The sequence below is a fragment of the Zootoca vivipara genome, chromosome 10 (genome assembly GCF_965207765.1).
Source record: "Zootoca vivipara chromosome 10, rZooViv2.hap1.1, whole genome shotgun sequence".
Lineage (NCBI taxonomy): Eukaryota > Metazoa > Chordata > Lepidosauria > Squamata > Lacertidae > Zootoca > Zootoca vivipara.
Window position 1 is genome coordinate 16,732,040 of NC_142593.1, and position 19,687 is coordinate 16,751,726.

The window sequence follows — 19,687 nt, forward strand, 5'->3', positions numbered from 1 at the left end:
CTTGGTGCAACACTGAATTCCTCCCAAAATTTGAATAAAATATGAAAATGAGACTCCTGTGCCTTATAAACCCTTTTGGAAAACATGAAAACCAGGATAGCACATTATTCAAAACGTCAGTAAAATCATAGTGATTGCTTGACCTGGAGTCGGGCTAGTAAAATTAGCTGTACAAATCTAGATTGTAATAACGTCCTTCCCAAAAATTTAAAAGCCTCTAAAAAGTTCAAGTGCAATGCTTAAAAAAAATCAACACAATTAAAAGCATTTGAAAAAGTACTGCTACAATTTAAATACAAAATGAGATTTTGTTCTGATGCTGCATGAATCCAAGTAGCAACATCAACTTGACTTACCTTTTGCTTTACTTCTGGGAAGGTGGTCTTTTACAGTTCTAGAACAGAAAAAAGTGTGATATTATTGGTAAAAAGTGAGCAATGCTCACTTTTCTTTTCAGAAGTCAAGACATTACTGAGTGCGACAAACATGTGATAGCTGTGAAACCTAAAGCACATTAAGTAGACCTGAGAATTATCTATATCTGGGGTAGGAACCTCTGGCCATGGGCTAAATATGGCCAGCCAGGCCTCCCCATTTGTCCCACAAGGCAACTTTCTCCAAACCACACCCACCTACTCCACATCTGACATCATATGCGACATGAGGTGGAGGGCAGGCAGAGATGTGGCTGCTTTCCTTAAAGAAAGTCACACTGAACCCCCTTGTCCATATGCTGATGAGTGAGACTTCTCTGTCCCCACCTCTGCAGGCCAACTTTATTCACTGGGCATCATTTTTACGTCAGATGATTGACAAGCAGTGACCCTGCCCGCTTGCCAGTAGATCTATGGAGTTGAGGAAGATAAGAACCTCACCCAATTGGCCAATTTTTTTCCTTGCCCCTGCTCTGCACCAATGGGTTTGGATAGCCAAGCCAAGCCTAAGGTCTCATCATGAATAAGGCTCAGGTTTCCATGGCTTCCTTAAAGCTATTGAATCTGACAATGGTAGCTCCTCTAGGGAAAATCTAATACGAAAATTGACTCAACAGAGAAGGCTAGTCAGAAAACATGCAAAGACTTATCACAACGTGTAAGCCACCTGAAGGGTGAAAACATTTGTCCAAAAAGGTTGTAAACTAGATTATGGGTTTTGATGGCTTACCTTTTCAGTGATTTGGACTTATTTGTGTCTGACAGTGAAGAGTAAAACATGGATTCTAGCTTCATTGTTTTTGAGCTTTGATTTTTGCCCTTTGCGTCTGTGTCCTGGGCTGTGTCAGACTGCGAGCCCTTTTTGAGCTGGATACATTTGCCTTTCTGGTCTGTAGGTAATGAAATATCAGTTGTTCCCTTCTTTTTCTTCGTTCTCTTTACTTTGCCAATGAAGAAGTCATCATTGCTATCATTTTCATCAGAGCCAGAAGACTGATTATAGAATCTTTCTTCAGTACTGTCATCAAAGTATTCCTTCTCCATTCCAGCTTCCTCACTCGTCTCTCTATCAGATGCATCAACTTCTGTTCTACTCAGGAGGTCATCCAAACATTTTGTAACTTCGGAATATACTGACTTTTCTGCTTGAGCCTGAGGAGCTAATTTATGATGCTCTACAGCCTGCACTGTAACATCATCCAACACGCATATTTTCTCACCGTCTGCCATTTTCAGCTTCTCTCTCACACAAATTTGTTCTTTTCCCATGTCAGAGCCTGGCTTCTCTTTCACCTTTATTTTGCTTTGGTTCCCAGCTTGTTTAATTGTTTTGTTATGTAGACTGCTACTGGAATGCTGGGTTAGCTCAGATTGTTTGGTAAGTTGTTCTTCCGATTTATGTTCTTCTGAAGAAATGGGTCCTGCTGGCTTCTGTCTCACATCTTTGAAGGCTTTTACAGCAGCTAAAAAAAAAGCATAAATGGTAAAAATACAAACAGAAATGATAAAAGGGGTTCTAAAGCAAACCCATTTCATTGTGGAGGGTGGTGGAGTGGGCCCCCGTAGTACAGTAGTAGAAAAAAAATTCTCTGTGGCACCTCACGTGAAGAGATTATTCATATTAACAACAAAAAAGTGATATAACATTAAAAACTTCCCTAAACAGGGCTGCCTTTAGATGTCTTCTAAAAGTCAGATAGTTGTTTATTTCCTTGACATCTGATGGGAAGGCATTCTACAGGGCGGGTGCCACTACCAAGAAGGCCCTCTGCTTGGTTCCCTGTAACCTCACTTCTCACAGTGAGGGAACCGCCGGAAGACCCTTGGAGCCTTTCAGTGTCCAGGCTGAAAGATGGGGGTGGAGAATACATGGTCCAGACAAGGTCTGTGTTTGGGAAGGCAGTTTTCTAGAGGAATATGTTTACATCAAGTATAAGGCATCCGACCAACGCCTTTGGCAAGTGTGCCTAAAGTCATACCTACTACTAAGCCTGGATCGAAGAAGCGTTTCAGTTTAAAGCGTTGTAAATTTAAACAGGGAAAGCAGGTACGGAAAAATGGGACTCCACATTGCCATCTGGTGGCACAATGTTATATCGCACATCCAACACACATACCCAGTAAATCACTTTTTCTTTACCCTTCTAGCTGAGTTCTATGTCTGCTACAGGACATATGAAGCCTTCTCGCACAATTTGGATTCTTAATCCAGTCCACTGAACCATGCACCAAGAGGCATGAAAGCCCTGGAAAGCTAGCCAGGAGTATAGGACTTTTTACTCAATGGCTCCCGGTGACAATTATGCCATGGGATGACCCCAAGTCTCTCATTAAGTTCAATGGGACTTTCTCGTAGGTAAGTGTGCATAGAATTGAAAGCTACTAACTCTTTATCTAATTAGAAAGTCATTAGAAGGCACTTAAGCATATTCTTACAGCTACTGGAGAAAGACAACTGAAAAATTTCAAGTAAGTTAAAGATGACCCCAGTGATACAAGGCTGTAAAACTCTCCAAGTAATAGAGTAAAGACAGAGGTGGGGGAATTAGAGACCCTTTCTTTTCCAGGGCTCTCAGAAAAAACAAACAAAGATGAAAAGATAAGTTACCAAGAAAAATTGGTCCTACTGAGCATAGCGAGATTACTTTCGAGCACACACAGACTTAAGCAGTTCATCAGGGTCTCATTCTAAAAGCCTTTAAATAAAAACTGAGCTGCACGTGTCTTGCTTTAATACGGTAGTATGTATTCTTTGTTCTACCAGAACCTCCTGAATCATTGTTTAATTTCACTAGCTTAGCAACTATGGAAATAAGCAAGAGTGGATAATTATGAGTTAGCGTAACCCCTCAACTTGTTGGTATGAGTAACAATACATATGTGCAATAGTGTACATGGTTGTAGAATAGTCCTGTAAATCTTAGACACACCCAGAAACATTTGGCTTATGAGCATGCTATGCATCTGTACATGCACTGCTTTCCTTGTGAGATCTCTCTCCCCCATTATTTCAGGTACACAGAATACAATACATTTAGCTTACTCAACTATTGCAAATGCTCAGTTTGAGAGGGTAATCAATGCCTAGACACACTTCAGTTTAAGACAATGATAATTAAAAAAAAAAGCTGTACATGCTCCAGTGTACGAAGATTAGCTGGGTAAATTTTGGCTTACCTTTAATATTGGCAATTTTTGTCTTCAGTAGTGGGTGAGTTGTCAATCTAGCAATGGCTCTTTCTCTTACTGTAGAATTAGGCTGTATTAGAAAAATGGTGAAGCATCTTGTTGAGTGACAAAACAAAAAGGAAAATCAACCCTATCAAGACTAAATCTGCACATCCTGTAATGAGGGGCTTGAAAGGTTACCAATGGCAGTGGTATTACAGCAAACTACACGCTAGTCGACATTTCTGAAGATCAAATACTATTATCTTCAGAGACCTAGGAACAGCTAGAATCTGTATTTCTAAAAATTAATCTAACTTTGTGCCAATTTGTGGGACTAGGAAACACTTTCTCGTGACCAAAGAGCAACCATAGCTTCTGTGTGAGTACCGAATACCTTTAGTTCATGCACGAATGGAAAATACTAAAATCTTTCATTTTACAACAAATTCAATTTCCTCCCATTTAAAGTTACAGTTGAGAGAAAAAGGGTCGCTAAACATACAATGTGACGTCCACATTTTTATAGCTTATTAGTATTTTTCTGCACATATATCTCCGGCAAAAGATTGTAGCAGTCATATTTTCAAATAAGAACACTCATGACACTATGCCAAAAATATTGGCCCGTCTTTCAAAGCATCCAAGGGTATGAAGATTAAAGTACATATATGCTGCAATCCTAAATCCTATGGAACTCAGTAAGATGTACTTCTGATGAGCATATATAGGATTGCATGAATAGATGAATCAAGTTAAAACCTGATGCTCTGTATGTTTGCCGAGAAGTACATTCCACCAAGTTGATTGGGGCTTAGTCCAAAGTCTTTATGTATAGGCTGCATTACTCTTTCACAGGGGTCCCCGAACGTACCTTGCCGAGGGCCGGTGCGGCCAGCACCGATCGTGGTGTGGGCCAGAGCGCGCGCCCATACGCATGCGCACATGCAATTTCTGGCGCACCTCCGGGTTGCCGGAACACCGGAAATCACTTGTGCGCATGGGCCTCCTCCAGCCCGGAACTGCACCGGAAATGACACTTGCGCATGCGCGCAAGCTATTTCCAACGCTCCCGGTGACCTGGAAGTGGGCGGCTGTGCCGCGCCACGCCGGTAAGAGTGGGTGGCGGCAGGGATTGCTGGGGGCCGCATAAATGAGCCTCACAGGCCGCATCCGGCCCCCGGGCCTTAGTTTGGGGAACCCTGCTCTTTCACTTCTCAATCTTAGCTTAAAAATTACCTCTGATGCTATAACATTAAAAATGTAAAAAACAAACCAAAAGTCAACTGCATAGTGGATAACAATTATCCTAGGCTCGCTTATTCATAGATGTTAAAATGCCAAACAAAACAAAAATATTTTAAAGTCTTTCCCACAGTGACTGTAGCCACTGATCTCATCCAGATCTCTGCTGCCCATACTCCTTGTATGAAGTGCATGCCTTGCATCAGTAGGAGACTCAACAATGAGGCAGGATTTTGGACTGGTATATGGGACAAAATTCGTAAGACATTGATTTAGGAACTGAACTCACTTCCTCTGTAGTCAAGAGTGGAGGGGAACCCTTCATTTCTCAGGATTCTCAGGGTCTCAACACTGCATTGCCATTGCAAAGCTCCATTAAACAGCTTATTTGTAGCAGCTGTTCTATATGGTGGCCACAGAAAAACCCCATTAAATGGATTGTTCTCATTGAAATTTTCCCCATGCTCCTAGCGGTGAAGAAATAATCTATGTGACGGGGAAAGCCATTTGGCAGGCTATAGTACACATGGAAACTATCCATTATGCTTTTGCACAGCGTTTAGAGGAGGTAGACCAACAGGAAGAATACACGGCCGGGCACCAGGACTGGATATTACAACTCTTGAAACTTTTTTTGAGCTAGTTCATTTCCGTTCAAAAGCCAAAAATCACCGGGCAGACAGTGTACCTTTGGCACCGAGGAGACGTTAAGCTAGACAACAAATTCTTAAGGCTGTGAAAATATTTAAGAACATAGTTCAAACGTACAAATCTTTTGAAGACCACAAGGCTGAATCATCTGCATTGCAGGAACAGAGTTAGTCACAGGGAGACAAATCTTACACCTTCATGAAACATTCCCACATCGCCAATGTTCTTAAGAGTAACCACAACCATTTGTGTTTGAAGTTAGCATCTGTTTGCCATGGAAATTTATCAGGAAACAGTGGTTTTTAAACACCCACAGTCAATTCCATTTCAGACAGAATCGGGGGACTGTTCAAGCTCTATAAAGGTTATTCCTAGGATATCTTATCTTGTGCCTTATGAAGAAACATTAAACTTGCTTCTTACTGCATTCGTGCCCAGGGAACTCTGAGCAGCCTTTTAACCTACTAGAAAAAAGCCCTACTGGGCAGAGATCTGACAAGGTGGGTTTGAATTCACAAACGATAATGCCATAAAGGCCTTTAAGGGGCTACAACAGTCTGGGGTTTGATTTTATTTTATTTGCGACAAGAGACTAACAGGGCTACCCCACTGCAGTAATTTGGGATATCTTTGTATAAGGTCTGGCCCTGAAGATGTGCAAATCACAAAAGCAACGATACCTGCTCACCACATGTATCTTTTGACTTTAGGATGAGATGCATATTGACAGAATCCCAAGCACACACTTCCTACAAAGTACACATCAAGTATAAGATGTCACCAACAAATACCATGACTTATTTAGCTAAAAAACGACAGCAGAGATTTCACAGAAGTTTGTTTCTTCTTGGCTTAAGGACTGCACACAGAGTTTATTTTTAAATAAAGCAAAGAATGTTAAAAATCCAAGTAAATAATTATGTGTTCTGTTATTAATGACGTAACAAATGCCAGCATCTTCTATCAAGCAACATAAATGTATAATTAGCATGAAGGAAACATAACATTTTCAAAGTGAATGGCCTTGAGCCAGCATCATGATTTGGATTCCAAAACTTCTGAATCAATAAATTTCAAGTGGCTGTAATGCACACTGCATAAAAGCAATGGGCTTTCTCATGCATTCATTGCTTAAGTATTTTTTAAATAATTTTTTTATTAATTTATTTTTGAAGTGTATAAATGGCTCACAAAGAACACAGCATTACCAATAAAATACTATTCAATCATTAGCCATAAAAGCTTGCCAAAGTTATACCGAGTCCCAAATACCCTGTTTCTCATATTTTAAGGCATCCCCATAAAATAAGCCATAGCAGGATTTTTAAGCAATCAAGGAATATAAGCCATACCCCGAAAATAAGACATAGTGATAGGAGCAGCAGCAATGCTGGCCGCGACAGGAGGAGGAGGAAAAAAATAAGACATCCCTTGAAAATAAGCCATAGTGTTTTTTTTTGAGGAAAAAATAAATATAAGACGTGTCTTATAATATGAGAAACACGGTAACTGACAATCTATTGGCACATATATATTGGGGAAAGACCTGTTTTCACCCATCTTCAATTTTTTTTTTTTTTTTACAAAAACAGTGATGGTCGAGGCAGACTGTTCCACATCTGGACCAAGAAAACTCTTGCCTTCACGCTTTTGATGATGGAGAAACGGTCTCCTTATAAGATCGCTGCAATGGAGGGTGGGGGAACTAGGGCTGGTCCGTGGGCTGGACTCTGCTCTCCATTAGGTGCCGTGTCTGACAGGTGGGTGGAGCCATCCACCTGTCAGTCACCTGATATCACAGTAACATCAGATGACCCGTTTCCCTTTGACGGTGCGGTCTCAAATCAAACCACATAGCTGAAGAATGGTACTTTGCAGGCACTGCCGATAAGCTGACTGTCGGTGTTTTGCAACTTCTAAAGCCCAGTGCACAGCTGAGTATTGAACAGTGTAGCTTGCAGGTGCTGTCAAGCCCCATTTCCTGCTCTGTACCTTATTTCATATATCTATGATGTCAGGTATAGTACAGGTGGATGTGACTTAGCTGAAATGGCCTCACGACCCAAACAGAGAAGCCTGGCCTGCTTAATAAGGCCTGTGAGCCACAGGTTCCCCATTACTGAGGGGCACAAGAGAGAAACTCTCCCTTCATGTACTTCTCTAAAGCAGATTCCCCACCCCACAAATATTTGACGCAATGATCAGCACTAGCACAATGGGGTTCCTCTTCTCCCCCAGGACATGCCCTAAAACCATCCTGAAATCTGCTCCGAGGGGTTGAGGGAACTCCCAGAACAAATTTAGGGGACAAATGGGGTAGGAGAGTGCAGAACATTGTGGCCAACTTTGTGCTAGGTTGACCACAATCCACTGTTCCACTTAAATTAAACATACCCTATTCTACGTTCTAATTCTTCATCTTCCCGAAGCGTTGAAAATCATTTCCGCTTCCTTTTAATGTATGCATACTAGTTAAAATGTGGTGGCCCAAACGAAATGCACTGATCAGCACTGAAAGGAGGAATGCCATTGCTTCCTGTACCTTGTATTAATAAATTGGTTTTTCCTTTTAAAACATCAACCAATGACAACAAAAAGAGATCACAACAAACCCTAAACTACCATATTGGTGAATAGTATGTACGTTGTGGTTTTGCTAGAAACAGAAATTCCACCAAAGAAACTCACATTACATGCTTAAATTATATTACAGAGAGTAAGCAAATCTGCCTACATCGGCTCATTCTGCTTTGGCAAGGTCTGAAAGGAAAGGTAGGGCATTGGTAGAAATCTGAGAATGCCTCCCTTTCAAAGACAGCTGTAAGCTGGACACCGGCAGGCACAAGAAACTTGGCTCTTTCTAACTATATCAATTAATTAACAAGATGGATCTCAATAATAAATAAATTGCTCCGTCCTGTGATATGATATCCTTGCTATTAAGTTATCCATTGATTGTAGGAAATATATGATTTTTGAAACAAATGTTGACCATTTCAAGCAATAACAAACCTCCAACACCGAGGTTTTCATTGCAAATTATGAACTTGCTGGAAAAAACAATCCCATGGAGCTTTTTTCTTCTAAACTTGCAGTGCACGGGGGAAAAAAACGAAGGACAGAGACATTTGCAACTGAGAGCAGAAATCTCATCAAGGCATCCATCATGACCAAAGCAGGCATCTGAACATGCCTTTGTTGTTGAAAAGTCAGAACATTAGAAAAGTGTTCTGAAGGATCTACAATGACATACGCCATCAGCACCAACACAACATGAAACCCTGTGACAAACCTTTGGGATGGCTGTACAGTGGTACCTCGTGTTACGTACCATCCCTCTTACGAATGATTCGGGTTATGCGCTCCGCTAACCCGGGAGTAGATGCCCCTTGTTGTGAACTTTGCCTCGGGATGCGAGCGGAAGTCGCGCTCCGGCAGCACGGCAGGTGCCATTAGCGAAAGCGCGCCTCATGTTACGAGCAGTTTCTGGTTACAAACGGACCTCCTGGACAGATTAGGTACGTAACACGAGGTACCACTGTACAGTAAATATATTTGCCCAGGTCGAAAGTGGGTTCTTTCCTGCGAGCATGCTTATATGATGACTTCACACAAATGTACAAAGAATCCTACCTTTTTGCAAACAATCTCAAAATTAATTTCTTGTTCGAGTGCCAATTTGGTAACGTGGTCAAGCTTTATCTCCTGTGGGGGGGAAAAGGAGAGAGAGAAAGAGTTAGCTAAAGGCTTCCATTCCACCCTTTTAGCAAAACGGGATTAAAATCTATTTTGGATTAAAATCTAACTGGAAATGCAACTCATCCCTCTTGAAAAATAAGATATCTATGTTAATGGTGTTTTTTTATATATATAGACTTGTTTTAATTTCTATTATACCAAAAATCTGGAAGGCATTACTGATGTCTCTGGCCTCCTCCTTGTTTCTGTTTTCATATTTCATATCTGTTTTCTGTGATGGCTTTGTTTTATGCTCGATTTTGTATGTTAATAAAACAAAACAAATCCACCGCATACACACACATTGACCTATAACACAGCCCTTCTAGGATAATGCCGGCTGCATAGTGCAGTTAACAATGTCCCCAAATTTCAACCACTCGGCATTTACAGTTCTCCACCTCCTGTACAGTTTTCTTTCGGAGCAGGTTGGCCACAATAGCCTTATTTTGTTGCAAATTTTTTTGGGCTGGTGATGTGTAAATGGCTACACTAGGTAGAGATACAACGTACAGTTATGAGGTAGAGTTACAATACAGAGTAACAGCAGCTAGTTTAACAAGTAGTACACATGCTTATTTAGGAAATACAGTGGAACCTTGGTTCTCGAACGCCTTGGTGCTCGAACATTTCGGCTCCCGCATGGCAAAAACCTGGAAGTGTTCCAGTTTCTGAACGTTTTTCGGCAGCCAAACATCCGATGTGGCTGTTGGCTATTGTTTCCAGGGCGCTGGCGCCAATCGGAAATAATGCCTTGGTTTTCGAATGTTTCGGAAGTTGGACGGACTTCTGGAATGGATGACGTTCGAGAACCAAGGTACATGAAATTCAAGATTAGAATCTGCATTTGAATCGTTAGATTTAGAGAAAAAAAATCCACACAGCTTCCACTTTGGGTCAACCTGGAAATGTAAATGATTTATAACGGATATAAGGCATTGCATTCTTTAGTGATGTTCTGTATAATGCAGGGGTGCCAACCTGAATAAAATATAGGGGGGCAGGTAAGCCCCACCCTGCATAATCGATCACATGATACAGCGCACACACACCATTTGAATGGGAATGCCCATCAACTTTGTGGGGGTCTGCCCCCCCAATATTTCATTGTGGGGGTCAAAGCCCCCACAGCCCCTGGGAGTTGGTTCCTATGGTACCCTGGCATACCTCTGTATCTTGGCAACTCCATATGGACAAGACACAATTCAAGTAATGCATTGAGCAGTGGATTGAACATGCAGTTCACGGGTATCCTTATGCAGTTTCATTTAAAATGTTCTTAATTCATCCAAAATATGCTACAATATGGAGAATGGCTTAGGCTAATTCAGTATGTTGGACTTTCGTTCCAGTATTCTATTTTAAAACTTGTTGTTTATTGTCTGGTTGTTGGTAAGAAATGCAAGCAACACATCACATCTGGAATTGCAAATTTAAAATAGCAAGGGCATTTTTCCCCTTTTGGTCATAGCAAAGTGATGAAAGTTCCAGCCGTCTGATTGCTACTGTGGTCAAATTCACACCAGGTTTTGCAGATGGGAATGTCATTTGAAGTTTTGGTGCCAATTGGGGAAAAACATCCTCATGCCTTCTGAGGGAAAACACACCCACCCCACTTACTAGCTTTACAATAAACTTCACCCACAAGGAGTTCCAACACCACCTCCACCTAACCTAAAGGAAGAATAATCAGTTAAAACTAATTTGAACTTGATACCCACTACAGTCGTACCTTGGATCTCAAACGACTTGCGAGTCAAACATTTTGGGTCCTGAACGCCGCAAACCCAAAAGTGATTCTTCTGGCTTGTGAACGTTTTTTGGAACCCAAATGTCCATTGCAAACTTCCGGAACGGATTTCATTCGACTTCTAAGGTACGACTGTATCTCCAAGTTCATATTTAAGGGCAACACTGAATTAACAAAGAAACATTTAGCGTGCATCTTGGGTGATGGCACAGAAATAGTGTGTAACTGATAAAAGTTGGGCAGTGGTCTTATATATACTAGCCTTTTGCACTCTTTCACTCTTGTCTGATGTTCCTAACATATATATATATATATGTTCTGTTTTATATACTTCTGTTTTAGAAGGAGTTAAAACAGAATATATATAGCCAAGCTTCTTTTGGACTTTTATATATACCAGTATATATTCTGTTTTAACTCCTTTCAGTGTTTTGTTTTTGTTTTTTAGATTTTAAATGATTGTACCCCTCCCTCCTTATTCTGGTCTACAACTGTAATAAAGTGTTGTTGTTGTTGTTGTTGTTGTTGTTGTTGTTGTTGTTGTTGTATTTGGGGAAAGCAACAATGAAATCAGTGAGATATGATTTGGACTTCCTAAGTACAAAAGTGTTGGCACAGTTAACTTTTCAAATGCAATGACATGCTCCTAAACTTATTTTCATGATTTTAAAAGGCTTCCAAGACAAAATGGAAGCAATGACTTCAGCTTAAAGTTTAAACTGGAAACTATGATATGAGCATTTTAGACAGTGTAACTAGAGGCATGGTTTCAGCCCCATGGTTCCCATTCAAGTCAGTAGTCACATATAGGAAATATAATTAACTGTCTTTTCTCTAGGATGAAAACATTCATTTGCAAGACCGTAATTTTGTGGTGGTTTAAAAAGCAGTAGCTCTCCAAACTGCTCCTTGCGAGCTACTGCAGAAAGTATTTTGGTTATCGATGCTACAAAAACCAAGTTGGACAAAAGGAAAAAGCTGGGTCATAACATCATTTAGTGGGGCAATCACAAAAACCAAAATTGCAATGTTTGAACATTCCATTTCCTTAGCAATTCTTCAGTTGTGTATGTCAGCATTCGCTTGGGATAGTATCCTCTAATTTTTACTTGAAATGTGTTCCACATCACCTCCCCCAAAGTCAAAATCAAATTTCAATTATAAGCAATATCAGGATTAAAGCAATAATAAGCTTTCCTAGTTTTGATATGTGGCCATGTACTTAGGTAGTAACTATCATCATAAGCAGTTTTCTCTTTAATTTTCAAACACAGTCATACCTTGGATCCCAAACACCTTGGTACTCAGACATTTTGGCTCCTGAATGCTGCAAACCTGGAAGTGAGTGTTCCGGTTTGCGAACGCTCTTTGAAACCCGAACATCCAACAGGGCTTCCACAGCTTCCGATTGGCTGCAGGTAAAGCCAATCTAAACTCATCATGACCTAGAACTTGAACAGTCCACTAAAACCCTTTCTGGCACAAAACGGTATTACAGTTGGAAGTCCTAAAATTTAAATGTTATGGTATTTCATTGGCATAGGTATAACTGTAATTTAGCTAGCCACTGCTCTTACAAGTACATCCTATGAAGTATTCATGCCACTTTGTAAAAGTAAAGTAGAAAAAAAAATCCTTCGCTCGAAAACCCAGCTGTAAATTCACAGGCAGCACATAGTTCCATCTCCTTTTTTTGCTTTATAAATTCTTCAGGAAAGTTCTAAACTCCATTTGGTAGCAAATTTAGAATTCAAGTTCAAGAAATATGTATGTATATGTGTGTGTGTGTGTGTGTGTGTGTGTGTGTAAATAAATGAGCCATTTTCTTGCAATCATATTTACCAACATGGCACAGGCACTGAAAAACAACTGCAAGAATGCTTAAAATGGTTGAGATTCAAGCAGAGAGAAGAGAAAAGCAGCAAAAGCAGTCTGAACACAGAGCAGATTTTTAAAATTCCATTTTGGGCACAAGGCAAGCCATTAAGCTGTTTTGGATTGTATTGGCTGTCATTACCCAATAATTAAGAAAAACAAACATTATTTATGATCCTACTCCCTGAACTGACATCAGAAGAGACAATGTGGTGCATAAAAATTTCATCTTGAAGCCATTTGTTCTTCTCTTGTGTGATATTAATACTCTTCCTTGCACAGAGCACAAGTTCAAGCTGCCATAGCCATTCTAATCTGCTTATATTTTGCCATCCTGCTACAGCAGCACACATATAGAAAAAAGGCAACTTGTGGCAACTTCAAAAAGCAGAAGGAAGCGTCTTCATACCAGGAACATATGCATCTTGCTGGGAGGAGAGAATCACGTAACCCCCCCCCCCCCAAAAGCTTGCAACTCATTCCAGAAACATTTTTTAAAATGCAATGCTGGTGACGCTGTGGTCTAAACCACTGAGCCTCTTGGGCTTGCCGATCAGAAGGTCGGCAGTTCAAATCCCCACGATGGGGTGAGCGCCCGTTGCTCGGTCCCAGCTCCTGCCAACCTAGCATTTCAAAAGCATGCCAAAGTGCAAGTAGATAAATAGGTGCCGCTCCAGCGGGAAGATAAACGGCGTTTCCGTGCGCTGCTTTGGTTTCACCAGAAGCGGCTTAGTCATGCTGGCCACATGACCCGGAAAAACTGTCTGCGGACAAACACCAGCTCACTTGGCCTGTGAAACAAGATGAGCGCCGTAACCCCAGAGTCGTCTGCGACCGGACTTAACTGTCAGGGGTCCTTTGCCTTTCCCCATATCTTTCTTTGTCTTGCATGTATCGCATTATAGGCACAAACAGTGAATATGCATACATGTACAACTCTGTAGCCATTCTAAAGCGGGCAAGGGAGTTGCAAGGAAAATAAATCGATGAGAGTGGAGACAACGAACAGAACAAGGAGTGAGTGATCACACCTTGATTAAATGCCAAGGGTAGCCTTGTCTCTTGGGCTATTTTTCTTCAGGTACTATCCCCCAACAGTCATCCTATTATTCTTAAGTGTTTGTACTTGACATCCTCGAATAGCACTCTGACTGATAGCATTTCAACATAACTTACTACTCCCGTCTGACAGCTGATCCCTAAAGACTTCATCCCCTTATGGAAGAACAAACGACTTGCGGATGAAAGAGTGCACAAGAAGGCATATTCAGTTTTGTTAAATGGCGTGTGGCGATTATTTCAGAAATTAATGTTAATGAACTGCCTCAATCATGTTTGAAAATAAAGGGGTACCCGCCTGCTGTTCAGAGCTGGCCATAATAGCTCAGCCCCATTCTCATCGTGTTGAAGGATTTCCCCACTTCCTCTGTGGCTAAAGTAAAACTATTATCCAAGGTGTAGCTAATGAACAGGGCAACTTGATCAATGCGCTGTCACTTGATCAATGCGCTGTCATTTGCCACCACACTTTGAAGAAATACACTCAAACAATTCCAAAAAACTATTGCTGGTATACAAACACATATACAAATTTATGTAGAAAACTGTTTATATCTATAAGGTCCATACAGTGGTACCTTGGTTCTTAAAATTAATCCGTTCCGGAAGTCCGTTCCAAAACCAAGCCACGCTTTCCCATAGAAAGTAATGCAAAATGGATTAATCCATTCCAGACTTTTAGAAACCCCTAAAACAGCAATTTAACATGAATTTTCCTATCTAACGAGACCATTGATACATAAAATGAAAGCAATAAACAATGTACTGCAGTCACACAATCAATCAGTAGCTGAACTGGGTTTCACACAGTCACAAAAAAGCAAAATAAATAGCAAAACCAGACAGACCTCAGCGTAACACTCAAAACAGAAGTGTGTCACACAAAACCGACAGATGTGTCACTCAAAACGGAAGCATAATACTCAAAACGGAGCACTTTCGGCTTCCGGAAAAAAGTTCACAAACTGGAACACTTACTTCTGGGTTTGCAGTGTTTGGGTTCCAAGTTGTTTGAGAACCAAGGTACCACTGTATTTGAATGCAGACAAATTCATAACCAACTCTGAACCATAGGAGGCATATTATTCTTGACATTTCTTTAGGTTTAATGGTCAGCTGTGTTGATACTGAAGTGTGTCTTAACTGCTGTTAAGGCAGGAAGAGGGAATTTGTTCCTTGCCGGGACCATGGAATCTTATGGCAAGTTCCCAATTTCGTAATTAGGGTTTACGGATCATAGGCAACATTCAACTAATCCACACTAACAGTAGATCCATGGAAATCAATGAACTTAAGTAACATAAGTCCACTGATTTCAATGGGTCTACCGTGAGTAGGGGTTATCTGGGCATCACCCCAGCTCTGTTACACTGGCCCAGAATGCTCATTTCAGAACAGTGTCACGGGTTTACATGAAAACTTGTAACATGTCACGTGATATAAATATTTTGTGAAATAGAATAAATTGAATCAATGAAGGCCAAATGGTAGTATTATTGTAATCCATCTTCTTTTTCTACAGATACATATTATATGTCCAGTTTGGACATCCATAAAATAAATCACGTACAGAGGAAGAACTAGCTAGGTTCATAGCGTTCTTTGTCTCTTTCCTGTATTTTAAAATAAATGTTTTATACAGTTCTGGCAAAATGAAGCCTGAAGAATCTAAAAACAGTTTTCTGTTCCAATAGCTTCAAGAACTCCTGCAAACAATTAACCCAGTTTTTTCATCCACGTAGCTAGAATTTTTAAGCAATGTTGTTTCCCTGCAAAGAGGATATTTCTAGCTTTTGAGTTTGGAATGTTTGGGATTACTGAATCATCCGATTACAACATATGCCTATTAGTCCTCTTTTAATAAATATAAAGTGACAATATCAAGGGGGAAAGCCCCTTGGACCAGACCACATTGCTGTAATATACTTTAAGAACAAACCTGCCATAGATAAAAACTTTAATCTTTTTAACAGTTAGTGACAGGACTTCTCAAGTTCCATCAAATACATACCATCCTCTGGCTGGTAGTCATTTTTAAAGCGCAAGTGCCCAAATCTTATTAGGCACCATACACAGGGACTACTGAACAATTCTTCATATGTAACTGTTAGCACGTAGCAGATTGTTTTAACCCTGAAAAGTATTTTACATTAAAATAAAAAACCAGGTAAACTCACACCCCAACTTGACATGAGATTAGAGTGCTCAACACACAGAGGTCTGTATTTCAAGTTTCATATAATGCAAGTTACATTGCAAAATAGAAATGGTTTATTTTCCAAGTTAAAGCTGGTTTTGCCCCTGAATCCATTTCAAAATCTGTTCCGCAAAGAAACATCATGTTTACTTGTGACAGAGGTACAAACATAATGAACTTCACTTGGAGAAAAGCTTGAAAATAGGAGTTACAGAATCTTTTGGGCGGAGATCCTTGTAATAATAATAATAATAATAATAATAATAATAATAATAATAATAATAATATATTATTATTATTATTATTATTTATACCCCGCCCATCTGGGCGGCTTCCAACAGAGAAATAAAAGACAGTAATCTATTCAACATTAAAAGCCTCCCTAAACAGGGCTGCCTTCAGATGTCTTCTAAAAATCTGGTAGCTGTTTTTCTCTTTGACATCTGATGGGAGGGTGCCACTACCGAGAAGGCCCTCTGCCTGGTTCCCTGCAACTTGGCTTCTCGCAACGAGGGAACTGCCAAAAGGCCCTCGGTGCTGGACCTCAGTATCCGGGCAAAACGATGGTGGTGGAGACGCTCCTTCAGGTATACTAGACCGAGGCCATTTAGGGCTTTAAAAGTCAGAACCAACATTTTGTGCTCGGAAACGTACTGGGAGCCAATGTAGGTCTTTCAAGACCGGTGTTATGTGGTCTCGGCGGCCGCTCCCAGTCACCAGTCTAGCTGCCGCATTCTGGATTAGTTGTAGTTTCCAGGTCACCTTCAAAGGTAGCCCTACATAGAGCACATTGCAGTAGTCCAAGCGAGAGATAACTAGAGCATGCACCACTCTGGCGAGACAGTCTGCAGGCAAGTAGGGTCTCAGCCTGCGTACCAGATGGAGTTGATAGACAACTGCCCTGGATACAGAATTGACCTGTGCCTCCATGGACAGCTGTGAGTCCAAAATGACTCCCAGGCTGCGCACCTGGTCCTTCAGGGGCACAGTTACCCCATTCAGGACCAGGGAGTCCTCCACACCTGCCCGCCTCCTGTCCCCCACAAACAGTACTTCTGTCTTGTCAGGATTCAATCTCAATCTGTTAGCCGCCATCCATCCTCCAACCTCCTCCAGGCACTCACACAGGACCTTCACCGCCTTCACTGGTTCTGATTTAAAAGAGAGGTAGAGCTGGGTATCATCCGCATACTGATGAACATCCATACTGATGAACACCCAGCCCAAACCCCCTGATGATCTCTCCCAGTGGCTGCATGTAGATGTTAAAAAGCATGGGGGGGGGAGAACAGAACCCTGAGGCACCCCACAAGTGAGAGCCCCCACAAGTGAGACACCCCACAAGTGAGAGTGTAAAATATGAGAGCCTCTGCTTGGTAGTCTCAGTCCCATCACCTGCAGGAAAAGACAACCGGAGGAGCCCAAGGCGCACTCACTGCCTCAGGCACTTCCCCTCCTTTCACCAAGGAAAGTTCCCAGGCCCTGGAGCAGGGAAAGGAGGTTGACAATTTTGGCAGGGGCTGCTTTGTGTGTGTCCTCTAAGCTTTCTGAAAGTGCTCCAAATGCAAGCTTGCAACGGTTCACTTTATGAGTGCTTCAAAGTTTTCAAAGGCTTGACCCCTTTCAGGGACAGCAACATGCAGAAATTCCTATACAGGGAGTTTTCTAGTGAACTTGAAGGGAATAGGAATAGCTATATTAATGGCACAAGTAATCAGTATTTCTGGTTTCTGCAGGGAGCGGGATACCTGAAAGACCACCATCAAGTTTCTGTAATGCAAGTCCATTTGCTTGTCCAAAAACATAGCTGTGCCCTGCAATTACACAGATACCCAAAGCCTTCATTTTTGATGGAATGAAGAAAGGGCAGAAAGGGTTGGATCCAGAGTGGCTATTCCTTCAATGGAAGAGTTCATTCATAGAAGGCATTGGGTTCTGGTTCTGTCCAGCGGAATGGAAGATGATTTCCACTGACTTCCCCCTTTGCCATGCTGTCTCTAGAGCTCCTGCAGGTCTCCAACCCTATGGAGCAGTTTTCAGAAGGTGTAGAGGTTGTCAGAGAAAAGAACAAATAAACTAAAATCACTTCTTCCTTCCAGTGCCAGTGAAACTCTGCTAAGCAAAATTCTGGATCCATCCCAGTGCTGCTATTATTTTGTTTTTTGGCTGTAGCCTGTCTTAGAGACTTAAAATAACATTTCCTTATTTCCCCTTTTAAAGTTATAAGCATACAAAGACCAGTGCATTTGCTATGTGCTTTGAAAACTGTTGTATACATTTTAGGGCACTTCTATAGGCACCTTCTAAGTGGAAGTGGTTTAATCTACTTTTCATTAATAATGAGTTCTTAAATACTTCCAAGAACCAGCATATTGTGTAAAATTACTATAGCTCACCTGTTTAGAACAGTAAACTATGCATTCATTAGCAGGGCAAAACAGCATTCCTACAGCTTAATCTTATGGCTAAGTTTGAAAGACCAGTCTTGCACTTTGACATTAAAAATTATAAATATTGTGTGAAGAAAAGAGACTGTAATTAAGCTATTCATTGCTACAAAAAAAGATCTGTTATTCAAGAGCCTGCCAGACATTTACTGGCTCAGCATGTCAGTGTAAGAGAAGTAAAAGAGCCTTGCAAATGCTAATGAATACCCTGGCTTCAGAAGAGAAAAAAATACTTTGGTTTCAATCCATTTTGTCCGTTACTGCTTTGCACATTAGAGCAGTGACAGCATTGCAGAAAAATGTAAGGAGTTGGCAAGTGGGAAGACTAGGAACTATGATGTCAACCATCAAAATGTCCATCGCATTTCTGAGCAGCAGAGGCACTGAACAGTCATCATTTAGTTCAGGAATTAAAAATTGAGGCAAACTGGTCTGTTGGAAACAAATGCTAGTTTAGCTTGGCAACACATACAAGTCAAATTAGTCTAGCACCTTGACAGTTGCACCAATAAAAAGTAAAATATAAATTTAAAAATAGTCTCCCACCACGTTTGTGGTCTGTTGCTCTCTCATATGTTCTATTTACAGCCAAAACTAGTCCATACAAAATCTGAAACAAATTTATTTGAAGTGGATTTTGGTTTTTTTTTTAAAAAAGACCTGTACAGATGTTTGTAATTTAAGCAGTTTGTAGACTAGATATTCAAAAGCATATGCATAGCATTACCTTCATGGCATGAATTTCTTCCAGTAACCTCTCTGCACGCTTATGGTTTTTCAATACTGCATCTTCTGTGCCCCTGAAAGAGGAAGGTATTTAAATAATATTGCAATACTACATATGTTATGTTCCGTTATTATTCACTGTAAAATAATTCATGGTAATAGTTACCAAGGCCTAGTGCAGTTCTCTCCCCCACCTTTTTTTGGCAATCTCTTATCCATGGTTGCACTGGGAGCATAGTGGAATGGTTTGCACATCATATGAGTGCAGAATGGCAGCTAATCCAAGGTCTAACTTAGCTTGGCTACAGGAAAGTGGTGTAGCATGGGCTGTTGGAGCCCGGTGTGTGTGTGTGTGTGTATACGTGTGGAAGCCATGCCAGCCCAAACCCTCACCGCC

At 41.0% G+C, this 19,687-nt stretch overlaps 1 protein-coding gene across 2 annotated transcripts in view; it reads right to left on the reverse strand.

Moving 5' to 3' along the window:
* SRFBP1 (serum response factor binding protein 1) overlaps positions 1-19,687 on the reverse strand; it is a 42,491-nt gene that overhangs the window by 1,066 nt on the left and 21,738 nt on the right. For both annotated transcript variants that reach the window (XM_035099819.3, XM_088653152.1), the window contains 5 exons: positions 19,292-19,364; positions 9,132-9,203; positions 3,612-3,693; positions 1,165-1,897; positions 357-394 (listed from right to left, as the gene is read on the reverse strand). In XM_035099819.3, coding sequence (XP_034955710.2) covers positions 357-394; positions 1,165-1,897; positions 3,612-3,693; positions 9,132-9,203; positions 19,292-19,364 — 998 coding nt within the window. The remainder of the gene's footprint in view (positions 1-356; positions 395-1,164; positions 1,898-3,611; positions 3,694-9,131; positions 9,204-19,291; positions 19,365-19,687) is intronic.